General features: G+C 43.7%; 1 protein-coding gene across 1 annotated transcript in view; it reads left to right on the top strand.

The window, feature by feature from the left end:
- Positions 1–1,537: 1,537 nt before the first annotated feature.
- LOC126417135 (sterile alpha motif domain-containing protein 1-like) overlaps positions 1,538–24,866 on the top strand; it is a 71,527-nt gene continuing 48,198 nt past the window's right edge. The window contains exon 1 of the mRNA XM_050085032.1: positions 1,538–1,700. Coding sequence (XP_049940989.1) covers positions 1,538–1,700 — 163 coding nt within the window. The remainder of the gene's footprint in view (positions 1,701–24,866) is intronic.

The following is a 24,866-nucleotide window of genomic DNA, read 5'->3' as shown; positions in this document are numbered from 1 at the left end:
GAATAAGCGCGGAAAATTTCTTTTTATAAGTGAACACGTCACTGGTTTTTGACAGTATTCACGTAACCGGAAACACCGGAAGATCCTGAAGAAAATTCCAGCTGGCGGGTCGTAACATCGATTATAAGGAGAAACTGAAGATGCCGCAACCCAACAACCTAGAAGATTTTACCTTCAGTGACAACGGCTACGGAAGCCTGCAAACGTATACAGCATGTAATGGGTGTAAGTGCAGATATTTTATGTGTGGTATCTTAAGATGTGCACCCATCAGTGTGTTGGTTGTCTTTTCTCAGCGTCGAATCACAGCATAAACTTCATCTGATGTTTTCTGTACGATCGTAGCTGCATCGCTAAGTGGTCTGCGCCCGTCAGCATAGACCAACCGTTTTGTATCGAAGTGTCCGAACTTCTACACTTGATCTGGTGCCCAGTAGAAAGTGGCTGGCTCTTGCCTCATGTACTTGGAGATACTAACCAACTTAGAATCACCGACTCGTAATAGGTACGATTATTAGTCTACAATGACGTCAGCACTGATGAAAGTACATCGGTACACCGTCCTCAGTCACCAATAAAAAAATCTGCACTTACACTCGTTGATTAGCCGATCTGTTTAAGGCGCTGCAGTCATGGACTGTGCGGCTGGTCCCGGCGGAGGTTCGAGTCCTCCCTCGGGCATGGGTGTCTGTGTTTGTCCTTAGGATGATTTAGGTTAAGTAGTGTGTAAGCTTAGGGACTGATGACCTTAGCAGTTAAGTCCCATAAGATTTTAGACGCATTTTAAAAATTTTTACACCCGTTACGATCTTTATAATAATGGAAGAGTAGTAATTTTTGTAGTTCGAGCAGGGATTCCTTTCGAATCACCATCCCAATGTGCCACAGCTATGCCTAAATCTTTGAAGATTCATTTCTTGGTGGTTCAGATCCTCTAAAAGGCATCACTTCAGTTACACCTGTAATGGTCTTACACGTACAGTAGCAGCCCGGGCACGGGAAATGTAAGAGAGACAAAATGCATTTGCTTTGCAGGCATATGGCGCTAAATTCGCTCGCGCCAATTTACACTGAACGGCGACGGTAAAAAATAACGAGACGGAAAGAGAGGAAAAACTTCCCAGTGCGCGTACGTTTGCAAAAGCAGCGTTATAGAAAAGCGCGCGCGTGTGGCACAACGAGCGACCGACGCAGCCCGAGTGTTTTTTTGGCGTCGCGGCGCGGCGCGGCAGGAGCGGGCGGCCAGGCGGCGGCGGCGGGGGCGGCGGGGGTGGCGGCAACAGCAGGTACCTTGCGGCGGGAGTCGCGGCCAGCCGGCCCCGGGTTTTTGTGCGCAAGTTGCCGGCGAGCGAGCGAGAGAGAGAGAGAGAGAGAGAGAGGGAGGGTGTGCTCGGGGGAGCGCCAGACAGGGACGGAACGCGGCGCAGCGCAAAGCCCCTTGAACCAGACCTAACTCCGGCGGCCGGGCTGGGGGTGGCGGCGGAAGCGGGGGCGGCGGAGGCGAGGGGCCGCGCCGTGCGGCAGCGGCAGGGCCGATATGAAAGAGGAGAGCGGCGTCGTGGCGCGGACTTTTGGAGCGGCGCCCTCCGCCCCCGCCCCCGCCCCCGCCGCCGCCGCCCTCACTCTCCCCTTCCTCCAGCCGGGGCAGGGCCGGCAGACACAGCGGCCTGGACGCTGGGGAGAGGCGCTGCGGCCGGCCGGTACGCTCTGGTGCGCTGTCCGAAACACCGCGCAGCGCAGCGCCGGCCAGGGCAGGGCGTGGCCCCTGTAGCGGTGCGGAGGCGCCCACGCACAACCAGGCCAGGTGTCCGCTGCGCTGCGAGGCTCCACGCGCCGAAAAAAGGGACCCCACTTCGCAATTTCCTACGCGTCTAGCCTGACTCGCGTGAACAGACACTCCCACTGTGTTGTGGTCCGAAGAATGGTTCGATGCAATTCTCCGCACTAGTCTCTCCTGCGCAAGCCTCTTCAGTTTCACCCCAACCAGCGTGTCGTTATAATTAAAATGCAGCTTCTCACGGAGGTCGAATATGAGATGTAGGTATCGTATGACAGCGAAGCTTGGTAGGTATTCTAATACGTTAATGCGGAAGCGATTTAGGCTGGAAAAAATTTAGTTCCAATTTTGGCCACGAGGTCCAAATCAAGCGTTGTGACTGCAAGGCAGGCAGTTAGAAATGTTCCCATATGTAATGGATTGGGAACGGGACGCGGCCAGAAAATCTCGAACAAGTGGGAAAGGCTTTACGTTGATTTTATTATTAACCGCCACATAGTCCGCCCCCGGTAGCTGAGTGGTCAGTGCGACAGAATGTCAATACTAAGGGCCCGGGTTCGATTCCCGGCTGGGTCGGAGAATTTCTCCGCTCAGGGACTGCGTGTCGTGTTGCCCTACTCATCATCATTTCATCCCCATCGACACAAAAGTCGCCGAAGTGCCGTTAAATCGAAAGACTTGCCACTCGGCGAAAGGTCTACTCGACGGGAGACCCTAGTCACCCGACCTTATTACCGCCACATACACAATTTGGTCAGTATGAGCACCAGAGATATCGACGAGACGCTGCATCCGAAAAACGAGTTGATCAACAGTTATCGCAGGAGCCCCATTGGAATCTGAGCGACGTGTTCCTTTATACTGGCCTCTAGATAAGTGTCCACGGTAAACGCGTTTTTTTAGATATGCCAAAATTCACATAGTTCAGATCAGGTGATCTCGCAGACCATGGATCTGGAAAACCTCCGGAGACAACACGTTTATGGAGGATTGCATTAAGCAGATCTTTCAATGAGCGAGCGACATGAAGACAGCGATTTCTACGCAGTTGTTCTCTTCCAAAGCAGGAATCACATAACGTACAAGAAGGTCTCGATAACGTGCATACGTCACGGTACACCTGACAGGTTCTGTTGGTGTATTGTCTTCCAGGAAGAACGGGCCGAGAACAAAAGTGCCTTTGAGTCCACAACACACAGTCACATACGGGGAGTGCAATGGCTCTACATGCAAAACATGCGGTTTAACAGTGCCTAAAATTCCGCAGTTCTGTGTTTTCACAGCTACTTGTAGTGTAAAATGTGCCTCGTCACTCCACAGAATATTACCCGGCCACATGTGATTAACTTCGAGAAGTGCCAGAAACTGAAGAGTAAATTCAGAACGTAACTGCGAATCATGAAGTTTCAGTTCCTACACCGTCTCGATCTTGTACTGAATAAATAAACTGAAAAACTTTCTTTGCTGTTGACCATTGTGAGGTAAAGGGAGAGTTATGGAGCCCTGGAAATATTGTATGTTCTGAGTTGGGGCGGCCGCTCCTCTAGCTGGGACCCGGCAGCAAACACATGGTGCCACAGCGTATGGTCCAGCCGCATAGCAGGGTGATAAGGACTGTGCTTTGTGTCGATGAAGGAGATGTCTATGACGGGAGTGCCAAAGATGGCGGACTTTGTGAAACCTTAATGGCAGACATTTCACAGTCCGTATAGAAATGAACAGTAGCCAGATGAATCATGACACCTCAAAAAGAAACATGTACGTTGCTATTATTTGCATGCCGATTCTGATGGTGTAATCAGATTATCAATATCTCTATTAGTTTAAAGTTTAGTATCTGACGGTAAATTATATTAGTAACATCCAGTAGCGAATTTCCAAAATTCAAACGCTTCATCCGATTTCGTCGATCCATGTGTCTTTTGAAAGCTATTAGTGTAAACCTAAAATGGTATAAATTACATGCATGTAACTTGAATAGTACATGAGTTATTGGAGGTGAAAGTGGCCTATTACTATCGATGGCGTCAGGCCATAAGTACTCCACAGCTACACGAAAAAACGGTAGCAGTATGCTTATAAATATATTTATTCATCTATGTCTTTGTATCCGATGTGGCAATTCATGAAGAAATTGGTCAAATAATTATTGTGTTATAGAAAGTGCAGAGACATTAAGCTACTGTCCTACCTTTTGTTCTATTCCTTTGATATATGTTTATTTAATTTGTTTATGTATCTAACAATGTGTGTTAGAGCGTGTTTATGGTCCAGCCGTAGGAATATTTACATAATTTCAAGTTATTTAAATGTAAATCCAGTATTTCGAATGTGTTTCATTATGTTTGTGTGGGTGCGTTGGCTTGAAGACATGGCGCGAGCGCTCTAGCCAGTCACACCACTCGTGAATGGGGAGACCGGATGGAAGCGAGTTCGGGTGAAGAGTTCTGGGGAGTACGGGACACGACACGGAGAGTGCTGGACGGCGCGCCGAACGCGCGGTCGCGTGAGAGACTTGGAGTGTGGAGCGGTTTGCGCGTGGTCGCGAGAGATAGAAATACTGTATTTCGTAGTACTGACTTGTGCACTTGTGTGATTTCCGTGGCTTCTACAGTGAAGACGTAGTGTGCGTTCAGAAGTGAATATCTCGCGAGCTATGTTGTTGTTCATACCTACTTACGTGCAGTAGGAATCTATTGTTTCCCTGTTATTCAACTTATATTTTATTTAATTGCTGGACCATCGACACCAATAAGTGTTTTGCAGAAATATACCGCATTCTCAAAAGTACTTCTACTGTTGTACTCATCACTTAAAGTCGTTAAGATAGTACCTGCAGATTTTATTTAATTGCAATCTTTCTTTTATAAATTTATATGTTGAGAGGCACCCACATGCCTTGCTCATACTGTGGCATCAAGCAGTCAGGCCTGCAAGATGAGTGGTCTGCCAAGCGAGTGGATTCATTCTTATTTATCGAGTAACATGAACTCTCGTACTCACAACTAAGTTACAAGTTATCCTCCTCTATGAATAATACGCAACGGAAACGCACATCTGACTATCAGTAATTTACAGAACTCTGACTGTTCACTACGCACTGGCAATACCACATTTTCCTTTTTTTTATTATTTAACGGCTTTTATCAACACGTGGCCATCGCACTGAATATGAATGGCGCACACATTATAAATTCTGGTTATCATGACAACATACAATTCGAAGGAAAAGGCCACCAATCTTTTTCTTTTCACTATCTTATTTATTCCGATAAATTCTATAACCTAAACACAAAAATTCTATAACCTACAACAATAACACATGAGAAATTCCGCCCAGTGGGCATGGCTTTACATTGGTGATTCTCTATCTTATAGTCTCGTAATTATTTGACGCTACAGTGCACTTTCTGGATAGGATGGTGGATCTTTTATTATATCTCACACTTCGACTCTCACAATTATCATCTCGAAACTTTCCTCCAGACCGAGCGGTACAAAAGGAACACGCATAACCCACTACCTCTGAAACTACCATGCTACTCTCCCATGCAAACCACACATACTTAAATTACATGACATACACCACACTACAACATGAAATACAACACAGGGAATAGTCACAACATTATCACTTTCAGCTTTCCCACTTCATGTAGTATTTATCCCAGTTTCACACGACACTGCCCCACCTCGTAATTCTACTTTCCTACTATGAACTCTGGAGATACATGCACGTCTTCCTGTGCAATGCAAGCCAAGTGGCGTTGCTGGATTGACGGCTGACTCACCTTGCTTCTCTCTCAGAGTATTAGAGTTTGAATCAAGCGTCACACGGAAACATATCACGCAAAGTAATACTAAGATCATATTCATCACACACACGAGTCCTCAACTGATACCATGGACGAGTACTTCTCTTTATCCTTTGTCTCATACACAGATTCAGACTCACACAGTACTCACCACGTGGAAGCACTCGCCTCTAATTTCAAGTCCTGCACAAGCTATTTCTTAAATATTTCAACTTATAGTACACACGCTAGTAATTCAGCTTAACTTAAGCACACGGAAGTGTTTCAACTTATTGCTACACGTGGTTTCATTGTGACCGTTGGTCACTTCTGAAGATTACTACGATCCCATTAATATTACCTGCCTGACATTTAATTCTCCCCACAAAAGTTCCTGAAATAGAGAAATTATTATTTCAAACTACTCTTAAATATTCCACATGCATACCATGTCTCCACTCTTTTGCCTTTACGGATCACACCTAAGACAGGTCTTGGCAGCACAAGATCCAGCGGCAGAGTGCTGAAACATGGCCGTTCTTCAGGTCCTCTCGCACCTCTGTCGAAGTGGGGGAAGCACCTTGCTACCATATTGGTCAGCCACATTTCAGGCGCTCAAAGCTCAGGTAAATTTCATCTCTTTGTTCCCACCAAAGGTGGCCAAAGGATCGTCTCAAAGATGATCATATATTCACATTCACTATCTGCGGTTAGCAGACGACCATACATTCATTCATTTCACAGATCTCACCAAACTGGATGTAGGGATTTATTTTGAGGGAGTGCACATGTGATAAATTAAATAAATAAATTGTCATTCTTTCCCACACTGGTATCCGGCTTCGCTGTATTAATTGAAATTGAGTTATTTTACAAATAAATGTGTTGTTCTGACAAAAATAATGAAGTATGTTGTACCTATTTTCAATGTCGGGCGGTACTGTACCCTTTCAATGTTACTTTCATAATTCGCAATTGATGAGTGACAGAAACCTTCCACCATTCGATTCATGTGTATACTACGTATCCCAGCCCCTAGACAACGAAACCAACCAAAACTTTTGATATTTAAACGTTGAGTCGGAGGATACGTAGTTGAGGGCCACACCATCAGCATTCATTCATTGTTTTGAAAGCCCGCACCATGGGATGTACAATTCTTGTAACACTGCACGAGCACTGGCACCACAGGGGTAGGCGTTGGTTGGTCACTTACAGCAACAGCATCCTAGTCAGTAACTTACACCCGGATACGACGCTTTCGACTTCCAGCTGCCACATCAAGCACACCCGTGTTTTCCAGTTTCATTATCATCTTCTTTAAACCATTTAACGACGTCAGCCATCTCCTCAGACCTTTCAGTCAGCGATGCTCTCTGAATGCAACACTGTAATTGTTGCCCTTCAGCCGGCCGTTGTGGCCGAGCGATTCTAGGCGCTTCAGTCTGGAACCGCGCGACCACTACGGTCGCAGGTTCGAATCCTGCCTCGGCCATGGATGTGTGTGATGTCCTTAGGTTAATTAGGTTTAAGTAGTTCTAAGTTCTAGGGGACTGATGACCTCAGATGTTAAGTCCCATAGTGCTCAGAGCCATTTTGTTGCCCTTCAAATAAATCAGTTTCACTAACAGCGCATTGTACCTCTTCTCGATAGCCATAGTGTTCACTCACTTTATGGCTTGTCAGATGACAACGTGGATTTCTTACCATTGTACAAATAATCTACAGCGTCAGAATTGCACCTGGTGGCCACAGCCGGAACTAAGGTGTTTTCCAGCAGGAGTTCCTATACCATCCCCCCCCCCCCCCACTTGCTTTCCTTCCCGAACCCCTCCCCTCTCCCACTACCAAGCTGAAGAATCCTTAATGTCTCAAATTGTGTCCTTATCAGTCGATCCCTTGCTATGATCAGTTGGTGACCCAATTCTATATCAACACCTATTTTGATTCTTTGGACACCCAGAAGTTTACATTTTAATTCTACCAGGATTTGGAATTATGTCTCACATTGTATGTCAAGAAAGAGGAAAAATTGAATCATTTTGGCTGCATGGGTCTCAATTCACTGCTTTCACGTTAGTTATTCGATCTATACATCTTATCTTTAGCGTTCAACTGTATCGTCTATGCGTCCGTCTCCTCCGTGTAAGCTTTCGGGACGCGTATTTGCGCTTAAGCATGGGATACGCGCTGCACGCCTCGCTGCATCTACCCATATGCACCTTCTGCTGAGCGGCCTCTTCTCTCTCGGTTGAGGGACAGCCTTCACTCAGGAAGATGTTTCGAATGAGCTACCCAGGTACCGACTCCAAAAGGCCCATCCAGTGAAGTTCGGAAGGCTGGAGACAGGCATAAGCTCTTAAGATAAGAAATTTCGTACTATGTTTTTAAGTTGTGCAACGGCCTTGCCGTAGCGAATACACCGGTTCCCGTGAGATCACCGAAGTTAAGAGCTGTCGGGCGTGGCCGGCCCTTGGATGGGTGACCATCCAGCCGCCATGCGCTGTTGCCATTCTTCGGGATGCACTCAGCCTCGTGATGCCAGTTGAGGAGCTACTCGACCGAATAGTAGCGGTCAAAGAAAACAATCATAACGACCTGGAGAGCGGTGTGCTGTCCACACGCCCCTCCTATCCGCATCCTCAACTGAGGATGACACGGGGGTCGGATGGTCCCGATGGGCTACTTGTGGCCTGAAGACGGAGTGCTTTTTTTTTTAGTTTAAGCTATACATTTACGTCTTCAGGTCCACTGCGTTGTCAGTCGGACGGTGAGAGGTGGAGGATTCAGGCGGCACCAGTATCGCTTTGCTCTCTTCCGTTCGTGGTTTACACGCAGGAAGAACGTCTTATGGTACCTCTCGGTATACGCCTCAGTTTCTCTGATTATGCTGTCGTGGTCATAATACCGCGTGCCTGCCAAGTCTCTTCGCAGGGGCGAGCCTTGTGTGTCTCCCCTTTCTGGGCGCATAAAGGTTGGCAGCTCATTCGAGTCTCGTCTGCACGTGTTCCGTGGACCTCCAATGGTAGGGTGTAGGGCTGTTCACAAAACATCAATACATCGATATATTTTTCAAAAATATCGTTATGTGTAGGCGACTTCTTGCCTCACAATTTATCCATATCAAAATGGCAATATCGAGTGCTGGTATTTTTATTTTATATTAAACTTTTTTCGCAATTTTCGGTAGATATTTGAAGTTGTTCTTTTGAAATTGTAGTAGAACATAGTTTTACTTTTACTGTGTGAAGGCGTCTTACTAATTTTTGAGCTTTCGTCACGCCCAGTCCCTTTTTTTTATTGAATATATATATATATATATATATATATATATATATATATATATATATATATATATGACACAAAAAAAGATGTCCGACTGCACTGTCGGTGGGGGGGCATGTGAATGGAATAACAAGATTCCCGATGTGGAGAAATCACGCACTAACTGCTTTATCTTCAAAACAAAATGATGAACAAAAATCGAAATGACAAGACTGGTGTTTACAGTGGGCTGAGCCACTACAGCTGCTAGGTCGCTGTCACTGGCAGAAATTAAAAAATAGGGAAGTCGACACGCAACGTTCCGGACAAATACGATATGTGACGAAACCGAACGGCAGACCCATCAGACACCTTTTGTTGTGCCATTTAGCCATTTACATGCAGTTACCATTCTGTGGTTATCGCCAAGCGTGAACGTGTATTGTTTTCCTTTCAATTCTTGCTCTAAGGGGTACAGACAGGGTGCTAGTCTATTCATAAGCAGAATGTCTAATATTAAATCAATACTCAAATACAGTAATGACGTAGTGTTGCCACACACGCAGAGCCTGTTATGACGCGAGCTGTGACATTCATTGGCGCCTCTTCTGTTAGCGACATCTCGTGACATGGCCTGTAGTATAATAACAGAGCCGGAGCTGCGGTAGTACCTAGCTTGCGCTTGTATGTGATGGAGACACTTAACATTTATAATGTCATCTCTCTTGAACGCCTATGTGCTACTTACGAAAATTTAGTAAGGCCTGCGTGTTATAGGCACCTATTGTTTGCCTTGATGTTGTAACCTGTATGTGTCCTAAGATCCGATGATGGCGGCTTTAGTTTCGCTGAAACCGGAAATCATGGAATAAAAAGTATTCCTGCGATCTTTGCTACCAGTTTATTATTTTACAAGGAAAAGAAGTGAATCAAATCGTTTGAGATGTGGTGCTCTAGAAAGATATTGGAAAATTAGGTGGACTGAAGAAATGAGAAATATCTCCGCAGAAGAGGGAAGGATAGGATTATGTGGAAAACATTGACGAGAAGAAGAGGATAATGGGACATATGCTAAGGCATCAAGGAATAACCTCCATGGTAGATGTAAAAGCTGTAGGGGAAGAGCTTGGAATATTAGAGATTACAATGTAGCCAACAAATAACTGAGGAAATTCGGTGCAAATGTTACTGTGAAATGAAGAGGTTGGGACAAGAGACGAATTCATGGGTTGGCGCATCAAACCAGTCAGAAGATAGATGACTCAAAATAAAGAAAAAAAAACCAGATAAACAGATTAACGAATTGTAAAACAGAACTGATCAGTCCATTCAGTTGTGATCACAGTTTTGTTTTTGGTCGAACTGAACCTAATAAGAACTTAACCTAATAAGAAAGAAAATATGTCGAACTAATTTATGGCAGAGACACACACAGTTCCCGCACAACCCACTCACCCCATCCGTTGCTCCCGCACGGCATTTAAATTCACAGGACGCGTGTGAAACGTATCTGGGAGTAAGGAATGGGAGGCTTACGAATACTGCCGATTCGGCCCGAGCCGAACACGAACTGAATGTGAAAACGAAAACATGGCGAGTGACAAAATGTATTCGGCATTCCATGCCACTGCCAACTTGGACCGCTGAGAATAAGAAATTCGAAAACTAGCAAGTTGTCACGAATTGCGTGAAGGGAAGAACGAAACGTTCCAAAAACTCCCAGTTCTCTGAGGGTAACGAACTGGAAGAATGGGAAAACTACTGACTTGACCCAAACTGGGATCGAACCTCATGCGGGCAAGAAAACACGTGAGTAACGAAACGTTTCAGGCAGTACAGAAACATTTCAGGTTGAAACGTACTTCTACATTCTTAGCATATTCGTTACTCAGTAACGAATCCTTACAATATCCAATAGCTCTATCCATGAAACGTGTCACTTCCTGCGAGCAAGGAAAGTAAGTTCATTTATGGTACACTTATACTGTGCACCCACTTAGTGCGCAGTAAATTACAGTTAAAAAAACAAATAACTTTCTTCGCAATAGTCTACTGTTTATTGTCACGTAACGATTACTAACTTTTCTCAGTCCTTCGCATTCTACACGGCTCTATCGCAACCAACTGGCAGTAGAGAAAAAATTGCTGACGAAAGTAAAAATCGTCGAGAGAAGTCCCAATTGCTGCATTTATTTACTATACAAACAAGATAAACCTGCATACCTACGAAAATTCAAGATGCCCGGTTAACTTTTGAAAATGACACGCTTGGTCTACACAGAATCCACCTTTAAATTGTATTCAAAACTATTTCAGCCATAAATAAATTTATAGCGTGGCACACAGAGTTGCTAAAACTGATTCAAACCGCACACTTTTTTCAGTTGGAGGTCACCTTTGCGGGCGGACGCGTTGTCCTGTCTCAACTACTTTTTCATTCAGTTCACATAGAAGGTTTGCTTAGTTGTAAGCAGTTATTGTGCTTCCTTTTGCAAGGCAGTCAATAAGAACTATCTCTTTTGCAATCATGAGAACACCACCCATCAGGTTTCCAAACAGACGAAAACAACTTTACCAATAATGACTTCTAGATCACTTGAGGATGTTTCAAATTTGATATTATTATGCGAAACATTTTTCGTGTATTGCGATCATCGAAACTTAGAACTTCCGAATGATAAAAGTCTAATGTTAATAAACAGTTAACCCCATTAGCACCCTGATGTCAGTTCATGATTCGGTATAGGATTTATGTACATAGGTGGAACTGGAAGAGCACCGACAAAATTTTGTAGGCTGTTGAGAGATACTTTCTGAGTATTGTGGTACTAAGTTCGCTACCTCGTTAGAGTAACTGCATGTCAATTGATTTCTTAACATCATATATATTTGTATTCGTACTGCTCTGGAAATATCTGCGTAGCAGTGCAAATGGCGACGATCTGTGCTGTGTGACTCGTTCGGAAACGAACCTGTTTCAGACACTCGAGGTCTTGCTGTTGAAAATAGTGATGCCGACTTTATTCTTCCCTCCTCAAGCTTCCGTTCAATACTGTTCTTCTCTGTCTCAGGTTTGTTTCTTCCAGCACGGTTAGTTGTACGTTAAGATTGATAAACCTCAGTATGGATAAGTTGGGTGATGTTCGTCTCCTGTATGGGTTCATCGAGGGCAACAGAAGTCGAGAAGGTATTTTCACAGAAACAAAGGTAATTGGGGGTAACAAACTGAAGGAATCAAAACTGCGTAATTACACTCTAACGAGCCGCCGAAGATGGACTGGTCTCTCATACTACAATACTAAGAAAATATCTCTGATCAACTTCCGAAAATTTGTCAGTGGAGTTCGGGTTCATCCTGTAATGACGCTGAACTTTATTTCGGAAGTTTTACGGTTGGTTCCCATGACGACAATAGCTGAAAAGTGGTACGCGAAACAGTACAACAAAAGAAAAATTCATTATGAACACGGACTCTTATAAGGAATTTAATTATTTCATTGAGAAATCAATTTCGTCTGTTTTAGTGCGGTGTCGTCGACTTCTTCCCAGTGTTTTCATTACCATTTCGTTTCTGTTGTGATGGACTAACGTTGAAACGTTCCATTGTCTCACCTTCGGTCGTCGTATCGTCGTGCCAAGTCTCACCCGAGGCTGCGGTCTGAAACCACGCACTGTCGGCGCACTAGACAAATTACTGGTCCACTAGGAAGGGGTTATTGGCGGAAATGGAACAGTTTTCTGCTCTGTGACACTTACAAAATACTCTTAATGTGAGGTGACAGTCTCATTTTGACCAATGAGATAAAGTTAAACTTGCAATTTCTCCAAAATCAGCGATTAATGCTCTGTAGGTATCTAACGGTATTCAAAAAAATCTAGAGATTCGACGCTGGACAGGAAAACGTAAGAATTGTGATCAAAACTTCCGCTGAGTAATTTTACTGGAAACAAAGTAATAAGCTTACATCTAATTTCATTTAATCTCCTTCAACTGTTCTTGACTAACAAAGGCCTTATCCCAACACTGAGTCCATGACTGGAAGCAATCTTAGAAGGCTTCTTTTGGAAGAGCGTTCAGTTGCTCTGTCGTGGACCACTCGATGTCAGAAATGGTGTCAAAATGTTTTCCTTTAAGCACGGTTTTAATTTTTGGAAAGATCCGGAAGTCGCATGGTGCTAAATCTGGTAAGACGGATGTGGACAACAGGGACACGTTTTGCGGCGAAGAACTCATGAATCAAAAATGAGATATGATACGGCGCATTGTTGTGATGAAGAAGAGAGCCATTGGCCCATTTTTGTGGTCTCTTACTTCGTACATTGTTTAGCCGCCGTTGCAGTTCGACCTTGTAAATTTCGTTGTCCTTGGAACGAACGCCGATCGCACATACCCTCAGTATTGAAAAAAAAAAGAAAAAAAATCAGCATGACTTTTATATTCGATTTCGATTGATGTGTATTTTTAGACGAGGAGATTAGCTGGTTTTCCACTGGGAACTCTGCATTTAGTTCTCAGGGTCATACCGATAGACCCAAGTTTCATCTCCAGTTACAATTTTGGATTTGAATGAAGACGATCCTTCAACTCCAGGCAGACTGACCCATGATTCCGTCTGTTCGTTACTGAGAAGTCTGGGAACAAATTTTGGACGCACCTATCTCATTTGCAAAATAACGGTTACAATGCTTTACATGGATCCGTACGAAGTGCCACGTTCTTCGCTCAGCTTATGGGTAGTTATTCATCCGTTTGAACGAACAAAGTTTCCTCACTTTTTGCATGTTTTCTTCTGTTTTCCAGTTAATGAACGTCCCGAACATCGCTCATCTTCTACCGCCTCGTTTCCGCTTTTGTATCGCACGTATCACTTGTTAACACTCTTCCGAGTTACAGCATTATCGCCATACACCAATTTCAACATTTCATGATTTTCCTTGACCCTTTTTTACGACTTGAAACGAGCCTTAATGTTCAGGGTTTGTTTGAAAGCCATGACGAGTGACTGACAAGATGAACACAACTTCACCCTAGCGTCTCTTGACGCTGCCTGTCTCAACGGATCACGCTGTCGGTCAAATTACATCAAATGGTTATTATGTCGGCATTTGCTGCTAAAAAAATAAATCATTCGCCATATTTTTTGATCACACCTCATACATCATTTATAATGCACTGCATCCAACTGGTTCGTACCAACTAATGTCGATAATAATTTCTATAATGATAAAACAGCACAACAGCAAAACAGCGCAGAAACTATAAGACGTACAGAAAACAGACATATATCAGGAGGGATATAGCGTCTCTACAAGTCTGTGAGTCAAATTACAGGTGCTCAGTATGGGAACAGTTTGTAACGTGGCAAACATCAGTACGTGCCTGCAGTTCACTGACACGAATTTCCTGGGTAGGAGCAAGAGCAGCCCGCTTTCCAACTCTGTTAACTGGGTTATCTATCTGCAGGAGCGAACTACTTTGGTGCGGTAATACGGTGCAAGGGTTAACAATGAAAGTTAAAGACAGATGTAAGCTGTAATTACACGGGTTCTGGAAACGATTAGCAGGCATCCATTTACAAGTGGAGCAATGATATTCGGTAATAACAGACAGCAGTTCTCACTGGTTCTCTGATAACCCATCCCGAGAGGTAAGTAATGCTACATATATTTTTTCTCCTTCAGGTTCGGCTGGAAAAAAAAATGCAGAATTTGTTGTGGGACATCTTGAAAAATTCCCAATCCAACCCCTATTGTTTAATGAATTTCCTATTCGTGACGGCGCTATGCGTAACCTTCAAAATGGCGTCTGTAACGGAGATGCGTTCCAAGCCGAGAGCTGTCACTGAGTTCCTTTTCTTTTTTTTTCTTTTTTTTGGCGGGAAAGCAGAGCATTGCAAATATTCACAGGCGCTTGCAGAATGTCTTCGGAGATCTGGGAGTGAACAAATCCACATTGAGTCGTTGGGAGTGGCGTCTGTCATCATCGCAAAATGGTCGCGCAAACCTGTCCCATCTCCCACGTGTCGGTCGGTGGGTCACAGCTGTGACTTCTGCAGTGTTGGAACGAGGGGACACACTCATTCGTGGTGATCGACGGATCACAGTCAAACGCCTCGCTGCACAACTGGACGTCTCTGTTGGTACCGCTGACAAACGTCCATCATCTGGGCTATCCAAAAGTGTGTGTGCCCGCTTGTTTCCTTGTCGAATAACAGAAGACCTTTGAGCAACTAAGGGCCATCTGTGCGGAATTGCTTGTGCGTTACATGTCGATTTTTTTTATTTTTTTGTCGAACATCGTCATAAGTGATGAAACATGGGTTCATCACTTCGAATGTACGCCCCCGGTAGCTGAGTGGTCAGTGCGACAGAATGTGAGTCCTAAGGGCCCGGGTTCGATTCCCAGCTGGGTCGGGAATTTTCTCCGCTCAGTGAGTGGGTGTTGTGTTGTCCTAATCATCATTATTTCATCCCGATCGTCGCGCAAGTCGCCGAAGTGGCGTCAAATCGAAAGACTTGCACCTGGCGAACGGGCTACCCGACGGGAGGCCCTAGTCACACGATATCACTTCGAATCGGAAGCAAAGTGGCAATGAAGTGGTGCCACACCACCTATCCACCTATTCTGCGAAGAAAAAAAATTCAAAGTCCTACCTTCAGCTGTTAATGTCATGGCGACAGTCTCCTGTGTCTCTGAAGGTGTTATTCTGTTTGATGTCCTCGCTCATGCTGCAACGATCAACTATGGAGTGTATTGCGCTACCCTCAGGAAATCTAAGAAACGAATTTAGCATGTCCGTCGCGACAAAAATGCAAACGAACTTCTTCTTCTCCACAACAAAGCAAGACCTCATACAAGTTTGCGCACCCTAAAAGAGCTCACAGAGCTTCTTTGGACTGTTCTTCCTCATCCATCCTCGAGTCCGGATCTGGCACCTTCCGACTTCCCCTGGCCTCGAAAAGGATGCACTCCGCCGGAAGTGAATGACGGGGAGATTATTGATGCAGCAAGACGTTGGATCCGACGTGAAACAGTAGACTGGTACCATGCGCGCGTACAGGCTCTCCCAATAAGGTGACGTAAGGCTGTCCCACTGCACGGAGATTATATTGACAAATAGACTTTTGTAGCCAAAGGAGTGGGAAAGTAATACAGTGTATTGGAATCATGAATAAAACCAACCTGCTTTTAGAAAAGAATGTGTTGCATTGCTTACTGAACCCCCTCGTAAGTTCCACTGGTAGTGAAGTGTTGAGTGCTACTGACAAGGGATTTCAGATCGATTCCGAATTTCTGGATTTCCGGAAGGCTTTTGACACGGTACCAGACAAGCGGCTCGTAGTCAAATTGCGTGCTTATGGAATATCGTCTCAGTTATGTGACTGGATTTGTGATGTCCTGTCAGAGAGGTCACAGTTCGTAGTACTTGCCGGAAAGTCATCGAGTAAAACAGAAGTGATTTTTGGTGTTCCACAAGGTAGTGTTATAAGCCCTATGCTGTTCCTTATCTATATAAACGATTTGGGAGGTAATCTGAGCATCCGTCTTCGGTTGTTTGCAGATGACGGTAGCGTTTATCGACTAATAAAGTCATCAGAAGATCAAAACAAATTTCAAAACGATTTAGAAAAGATATCTGAATGATGCAAAAAGTGGCAGTTGATCCTAAATAAAGAAAAGTGTCAGGTCATCTACATGAGTGCTAAAAGGAACTCGTTAAACATCGGTTGCACGATAAAACAATATAATCAAAAAGCCGTAAATTCAACTAAATACCTAGGTATTACAATTACAACTTAAATTGGAAAGAACACAAAGAAAACGTTATGGCGAAGGCTAACCAAAGACTGCGTTTTATTGGCAGGACACTTAGAAAATGGGCCGGCCGAAGTGGCCGCGCGGTTCTGGCGCTGCAGTCGGGAACCGCGAGACCGCTACGGTCGCAGGTTCGAATCCTGCCTCGGGCATGGATGTGTGTGATGTCCTTAGGTTAGTTAGGTTTAACTAGTTCTAAGTTCTAGGGGACTAATGACCTCAGCAGTTGAGTCCCATAGTGCTCAGAGCCATTTTTGAACTTAGAAAATGTAACAGATCTACTAAGGAGACTGCCTACACTACGCTTGTCCGTCCTCTTTTGGAATAATCCTGCGCGGTGTGGGATCCTTACCAGATAGGACTGACGGAGTACGTCGAAAAAGTTCAAAGAAAGGCAGCACGTTTTGTATTATCGCGAAATATGGGAGAGAGTGTCACAGAAATGATACAGGATTAGGGCTGGAAATCATTAAAAGAAAGGCGTTTTTCGTTGCGACGGAATGTTCTCACGAAATTCCGATCACCAACTTTCTCCTCCGAATGCGAAAATATTTTGTTGACACCGACCTACGTAGGGAGGAACGATCACCACGATAAAATACGGGAAATCAGAGCTAGTACGGAAATATATAGGTGTTCATTCTTTCCGCGCGCTATACGGGATTGGAATAATAGAGAATTGTGAAGGTGGTTCGATGAACCCTCTGCCAGGCACTTAAATGTGATTTGCTGAGTATCCATGTAGATGCAGACAGATGTAGATGTTAAACATCACGTCCGACCCAGAGGCTCAAATGGCTTTGAGCACTATGGGACTTAACTTCTGAGGTCATCAGTCCTCTAGAACTTACAACTACTTAAACCTAAGTAAGGACATCACACAAACCCATGCCCGAGGCAGGATTCGAACCTGCGACCGCAGCGGTTGCGCGGTTCCAGACTGCAGCGCCGAGAACCGCTCGGCCACTGCAGCCGGCTCCGACCCAGAGGAAGCACAGCTTGTCTCCTACTCTCTGGAAACCTGCCAGCAGACTTCACAGTTTCGCGAGATGCAAGAAGCTCTACGAAATTTTTGCTCAGTTATTTCAGCCAGTCAACTTCACGAGCAGGACGCAAGCATTTCCACCGGACAGCACACGTCTGCGAAGTGTTGCTTCTTGACACCGCTACTTGCAAGGTTATTTCCAACAGAGTGCTGGAAGACAGCTGCTTTTAATGTGGAGGTCACCAGATCTAAAAGATGTGCTCCAGGCTGAGCAAAAGTTCCACACCATCAGATGCCAGCAACTGCCTCTGAAATTTCCAGTGGCGTGGCCCTGGAATGATACCTTACATCTTATCCACACTTAAAAGTTGCTGCACCGAATAATTCGATTATTTTTAACCAGTCCAAGCAGAATGTAAATTTTGCAATAGCTTTTCGATAGAACTGAACAAATGTGACATCAATCTTGCGTGAAACTTAGTTATAGTCAATTGTTATGGAAAATGTAGCATACTCTTCTGACATGTGCGTCTTAATGTTTTCGCGGCACGGTAACTGACCCAGCAACTCCATACATTCTATTTCTTCCGCTAATATTTCGGCTGTATACTTTTCGACCATGTTGAGAGTGATCTGACAGACTGACGCTACATCATTCGATCCGTCCTTTCAAAAAAAGCGGACCGCGTCACTGCGCATGCGGTCATAAATACACAAATGTCAGAGAGGGTGGCCGGTAGCAAAGAAGTATATAGAAATTGAACCTATGGCTACGCGGTCGATTCATGCTGAGATATCGATGTATCATTATAAGCTGCACTGCAGCGACGTCTTTGCAAGTTTTTTTAAAGAATGCACCTGATTCCATTATTTGTCGAAGTTGAAACCTTAATCTATGTAAATTAAATTCTTCGCCAAACGAATTTCGGTCGTTTCTTTCACCACCAGGTCCCAGAATTTCGACTTTTTCATTTCGCAGAGAGCGACTTATATCGATGCAGTGCTGTGCCACAGCCGAATTATTGGGCTGCAAGAGCCAGGACTGTACGAGTCACATATCCGATGTATGACAGGCCACACCCGCGGGGGATCTTGTCAAGCACAGCCTTACGCAGCATAAAGTCATCTTTAACAGAATTCAAAAGTATGCTGTCTTCGGTGAAGGGCAAAAAATCACTTTCACTTTGTGCTTCATGAGGATCCGTCCTATTTTTGACGACAGGCTTTCCATACGTGAGAGGTAAGCCGGGGATTTAAAAGTTTCTGTCTTCTTCCTCATCCCTTACGTCCACCTTTCGATTTTTTCGTAGTGACTCGGGTATCTCTTGTGGAAAACACCCATTTGCCACAAGATCACCTTTTAAGTGTAGAAGTTCATCTCGCAGACCACTCTCGTCGCGAATGGTACGTGTACTGTGAACCAAAATTCTGAGAACATTTATCGTCTGGGAAGGATGGTGGCAGCTATTAAAATGTAAATATCATTCTGTATGTGTCGGCTTCCAGTAAACTGCGTGTCGCAAAGTGTCCTTAGATCTGCAACGAGCGAAAATAACGTAAATTTAAAGCAATCAATCCTTTCGGTTTCCATAATAAACTATAATTTTTCCTGGATGCAATTTAGATGGTTTAAAAATTATTATAATTTACCTTCGACATGCGGCTATATTACAAGCGTGCCAAAATACTGCGAGTTTCAAACAAGCAGATTCCAGCTTGTTGTCTTCAAGGTCCACCTTAAACAAATAGGTCAGCAATGGCGATAAGGGACTATGCGTTGCGACACCGTAAGTTTGTTCAAAAACTTCGTTATTAAATTAAAAGGAAGTCGATGTCATAACACATTTGAACAATGTTGAAACCACTTTACCAAAGTTTAGGCAATAAGATACACTGAAGCGCCAAAACATTATGATCACCTCCTTAATAGCTTGTCTGTCCGTCTCTGGAACGAAATAAAAAAAATTATTCTGCGTATTATGGATCGGAAAGTTTGTTGGTATGATTATAGAGGTATGTGGCATTAGATGTCTACGCACAGGCCATGTAATCTGCGTAAATAACGGACCGCTGATGTGCTTCAGCGGTGATGGCGCCAGAAAGCTACCCAGATGGGTTCCGCAGGATTTACATCAGGCGAATTTGGTCACCGAGACATCAACGTCAGTTCATTATAATGCTTCTCAAACCACTGTAGCGCAGTTCTAGCTCCGAGACAGGGACAATTATACAGCTCAAAGATGACGTCGCCATCGGAGAAGACATCAAGCATGCAGGGATACAGGTGGTCTGTAGCTGTCAGCGTGTCTTCGATTACTACCTTAGGCCCCTTCCAAGCGCAGGAGAATGTCTCCCACAGGATACTACTCCTCCCACCAACCTGTGTCCGTGGCACGCTGCACGTTCCGAGCCGCCGTTTGTGGAGACGACCATCGACCTAGTGTAGCAAAAACGTGATTCACCCGAAGAGCCGACACGTTTCCATTGATCGACGGTAGAATCGCGATACTGCCGTGCCCATTGCAATCGTAATTGACAGTGTCGTTGGGTCGACATGTGAACACGCAGGGGTGGTCTGCTGCGGTACGATGAACCATGTGCTTCGAAACACTTGTCCATAGACGAGCATTGTACTCTTTCGGCTGACATGCTACAGAGCACCATCTATCGTACTTTACAGAACAGACAAGCCTCCGCATCCCACCGTTTAGCGGCCAGTGGTAATTTCACTGTCCTTCTACCACACGGTAACCATTTGACTGTTCATTCCATTCAACAGATTCTATAATTCTTCTTCACTTTCACTGAGGACAGTAATATCATCAGCGAATCTTATCATCAATATCATTTCACCCCCAGTTTAAATCGCACTATTCAGGCGAAATACCCTCAGACTTCAAGAAGAATATAATAATTCCAATCCCAAAGAAATCAGGTGTTGACAGATGTGAAAATTACCGGACAATCAGTTTAATAAGTCACAGCTGCTAAATACTAACACGAATTCTTTACAGACGAATGGAAAAACTAGTAGAAGCCGACCTCGGGGAAGATCAGTTTGGATTCTGTAGAAATACTGGAACACGTGAGGCAATACTGACCTAACGACTTGTCTTAGAAGAAAAATTAAGGAAAGGCAAACCTACGTTTCTAGCATTTGTAGACTTAGAGAAAGCTTTTGACAATGTTGACTGGAATACTCTCGTTCAAATTCTGAAGGTGGCAGGGGTAAAATACAGGGAGCGAAAGGCTATTTACAATTTGTACAGAAACCAAATGGCAGTTATAAGAGTCGAGGGACATGAAAGGGAAGCAGTGGTTGGGAAGGGAGTGAGACAGGGTTGTAGCCTCTCCCCGATGTTATTCAATCTGTATATTGAGCAAGCAGTAAAGGAAACAAAAGAAAAATTCGGAGTGGGTATTAAAATCCATGGAGAAGAAATAAAAACTTTGATGTTCGCCGATGACAATGTAATTCTGTCAGAAACAGCAAAGGACTTGGAAGAGCAGTTGAACGGAATGGACAGTGTCTTGAAAGGAGGATATAAGATGAACATCAACAAAAGCAAAACGAGGATCATGGAACGTAGTCGAATTAAGTCGGGTAATGTTGAGGGAATTAGATTAGGAAATGAGACACTTAAAGTAGTAAAGGAGTTTTGCTATTTGGGGAGCAAAATAACTGATGATGGTCGAAGTAGAGAGGATATAAAAGGTAAACTGGCAATGGCAAGGAAAGCGTTTATGAAGAAGAGAAATTTGTTAACATCGAGTATAGATTTAAGTGTCAGGAAGTCATTTCTGAAAGTATTTGTATGGAGTGTAGCCATGTATGGAAGTGAAACATGGAAGATGAATAGTTTGGACAAGAAGAGAATAGAAGATTTCGAAATGTGGTGCTACAGAAGAATGCTGAAGATTAGATGGGTAGATCACATAACTAATGAGGAAGTATTGAATAGTATTGGGGAGAAGAGAAGTTTGTGGCACAACTTGACTAGAAGAAGGGATCGGTTGGTAGGACATGTTCTGAGGCATCAAGGGATCATCAATTTAGTATTGGAGGGCAGCGTGGAGGGTAAAAATCATAGGGGGAGACCAAGAGATGAATACACTAAGCAGATTCAGAAGGATGTAGGTTGCAGTAGGTACTGGGAGATGAAGAAGCTTGCACAGGATAGAGTAGCATGGAGAGCTGCATCAAACCAGTCTCAGGACTGAAGACCACCACAACAACAACATTCAGCCTTTCTCTAACCTCTGTTTTTCTCAGAATTTCTAACATCCAGCACCAGCATACTCGTAGAATTTTAGGATGACACTGCAATTGAGACTTCCATCCTAGACAACAAGGCAGCGAGATCTCTAATTGTACATTTATCCAAAATATTAAGAATTATTTTTAAAACACACATTTTAATTTGGAAATTTTAAATTTCTCGCTTTACAATTTTCATTTATGCAAGTTTTCCATAAGTGCGGACCACTTATTAATGAAGATCTAAATCTGTTGCAATGTCCGCTGTAAAGCTACTTGTTTGGAAAGTACTCAACACTTTGGTAATGAGTCTAAGTGCTGACTATGCTTGAGTATGAGCGCCAGCAAGTGCCTCGCCCAGTCCCACAATGTCCAGTGCCTTTCCCTCGTACTCATCTGCCACTTGTAGAGGCTGTTTATCTCCATGGGTGCTTTGCGAACACCACCCAAAGACCTAAGCTGGCAATAGATTGCTCAATGGCTAGTAATGATTGAGAGTTGGCTACAGCGCGCATACACAAGCTCTGGAATCTAAGATATTGTTGTCGCGCTTGGCAGCGCACAGATTAACTTGTGGCAGCTTTGAAGCCAGTGTAGGAGCCCGCCTGCTGTGGTGCTCGCGTGTGTTGGGGGAGGGGTCGTCGCCGAGCTGCCGTACTGCCGTGTCCGCCAGCAGCGACACAGGATTTGGTATTCAGTTGATATTTTTTATAATTTGCAGCGTGCTTATTAATTTAAAGAAAAGGGTTTGTGTGTGTAGGTAGGAGTAGACGCTAATTTTGATAATGATAGGAGTTGAATTCTTAAGAGAAACCATTGTTATGCGAATAGATTAAGTATTAATTTTTGTCATTGATTTCTTTTGTAATTGTCAGGTAAATGTTTCACTATGTATTTTTTGAGAAGTATTTCAGCCTATCTCAAGAGTTTGATTAATTTGTAATACTGCTTTAATGCCACTGGAGGCAGATTTACATACGAAGCGATTGTTCAAAGAGCTTATAGCGTTTTGTTAATTGAATGAGAAAGAATCGCTTTCAGAATATAGTTTTCGAAAAAAGGAATTACTTGTTTGGGTTATCATTTATCGAGTTTAGATTTAACCAAACCCTTTCTTTTGAACTAAATGTAGTTGTAGTAAGCAGCAGCAGCCGTAGCAACAGCAGGAGCCGCCATGCGTTGCACTCAGCATGAATAATAGGTTTTTTTATGTTTTTGTTAAATAATGGAATGCAGCAGATCAAGCAGTGGCAGCAGAAAGACCAAGTAGGTTATTTGTTGCGCACAGGACCAATTAAAAAATAAATAAAGTTTAGGCGATCTCTGTAATAGTAAAGTTAAGAGGAGTACAAGCACGAGATTATCAGTAGAAAACACGAGATAAGAAGATAGAGCTCGCGACTTTAATGATATGCACTGAACTTCTCTGTCAAAGTCTACTGCAATGAGTCCTTTGCTTTGAAGTAACAAATCACACTCAGGAAACCAACCCTGAGGTTTATGTTAGTATAATGGGAATATTAATTTTACTTTTCAATCTTAGTGGGATGGAAAAGTTTCAGAATAAATTTTATAAATAGCAGCTACACTCAGTTTAGCTAGAAACTGAGATACAACAGTTTTGAAAATGGAAACGATTCTGATGTAATTTAATTACATTTTGCAGCTGGCGCACACATTCGGTTTACTTCTTATTGATTGAAAACGTTGCACTTAAGTGCGCGTTTTATTACTGATTAATGTAATTAAGAAATAATTAGCTTTTCGAAACGGCTAATGTAGAATTTCATCACCACACACTGTCCACAAGCACGTTGTGGTATTGAGGTGATGTGTAACGACTGTATCATATGACCAGCGTATTGCAGGACATAAGTTCATAGGAACTTACGGCACGTTGACGTTAGTTACGAATATCCAGGAATCTCCCCCGGACTGCAAAGCGGCCACCTCGCGGGCTATCGCTGCTCTGAAGTCGCGTACCACAACATCGATTCTACTGACCTCTCTCAGTTTTACACCAACAATTGGTGTTTCGCACACGTTGATATCTACACAGTATTACATATTCGTAGCCTTACTACTTCTAGCTTTTGTTAAAAAAAATTCAATATAATGGATAGCCCCCATGCTTAGTGTTGTTGGCAACTAACATTAGGTCCAGGTTTCGGTTCCCAGCGATTACTTCAGATTTATCCGCGGCAGAAACGTCTGGAGCGGTGACCATTGAGCCACCTGAGACCGAACGAGAAGCTGCTTGGTGTAACAAGAAGCAAGCTGACTTATAAGCCGCCGAACTGGCGTCAGATCAAAAGGCCTGCACCAGGAAGCCGCGCAAAAATTGTTTATTTACTTTCAGACGGGAGAGACAGAAACATTAAGGTTCAAAATGGTTCAAATGGCTCTGAAGCACTATGGGACTTAACATCTGAGGTCATCAGTCCCCTAGAACTTAGAACTACTTAAACCTAACTAACCTAAGGACATCACACACATCCATGCCCGAAGCAGGATTCGAACCAGCGACCGTAGCAGTCGCGCGATTCCAGACTGAAGCGCCTAGAACTGCTCGGCCACACCGGCCGCAAACATTAAGGTCTGCCGAGGAAATTATAATTGTCAGAAATAGTCAAGCGCTTGGACGATCAATCCGATAAAATCAATAACGACTTTAAAAGAGGTTATATGATGAACTTTTGTAAAAGTAAAACGATGGTAATGGACTGTGGTTGAAATAAATCAAAACACGAGTCGATGATGAGGGAATTAGACGAGGAAATGAGACACTAAAAGTAATAGAGGAGTTTTGCTGTTTGGGAAGCAAAATAACTGATAATGGCGGAAGTAAAGAGGATTTAAAATGTGAACTGGGAACAGTAAGAAAAGCTCTTCTGAAAAATGGTAATACATAAACACTGAATGTAAGTGTAGATGATGGGATGTCATACCTGAAAGTATATTTCTGGAGTGTA

This window comes from Schistocerca serialis, chromosome 8, assembly GCF_023864345.2.
Source record: "Schistocerca serialis cubense isolate TAMUIC-IGC-003099 chromosome 8, iqSchSeri2.2, whole genome shotgun sequence".
NCBI classification, from domain to species: Eukaryota; Metazoa; Arthropoda; class Insecta; order Orthoptera; family Acrididae; genus Schistocerca; species Schistocerca serialis.
The sequence above is the reverse complement of the archived record's forward strand: the minus strand, read 5'-3'. Positions and strand labels throughout refer to the sequence as shown.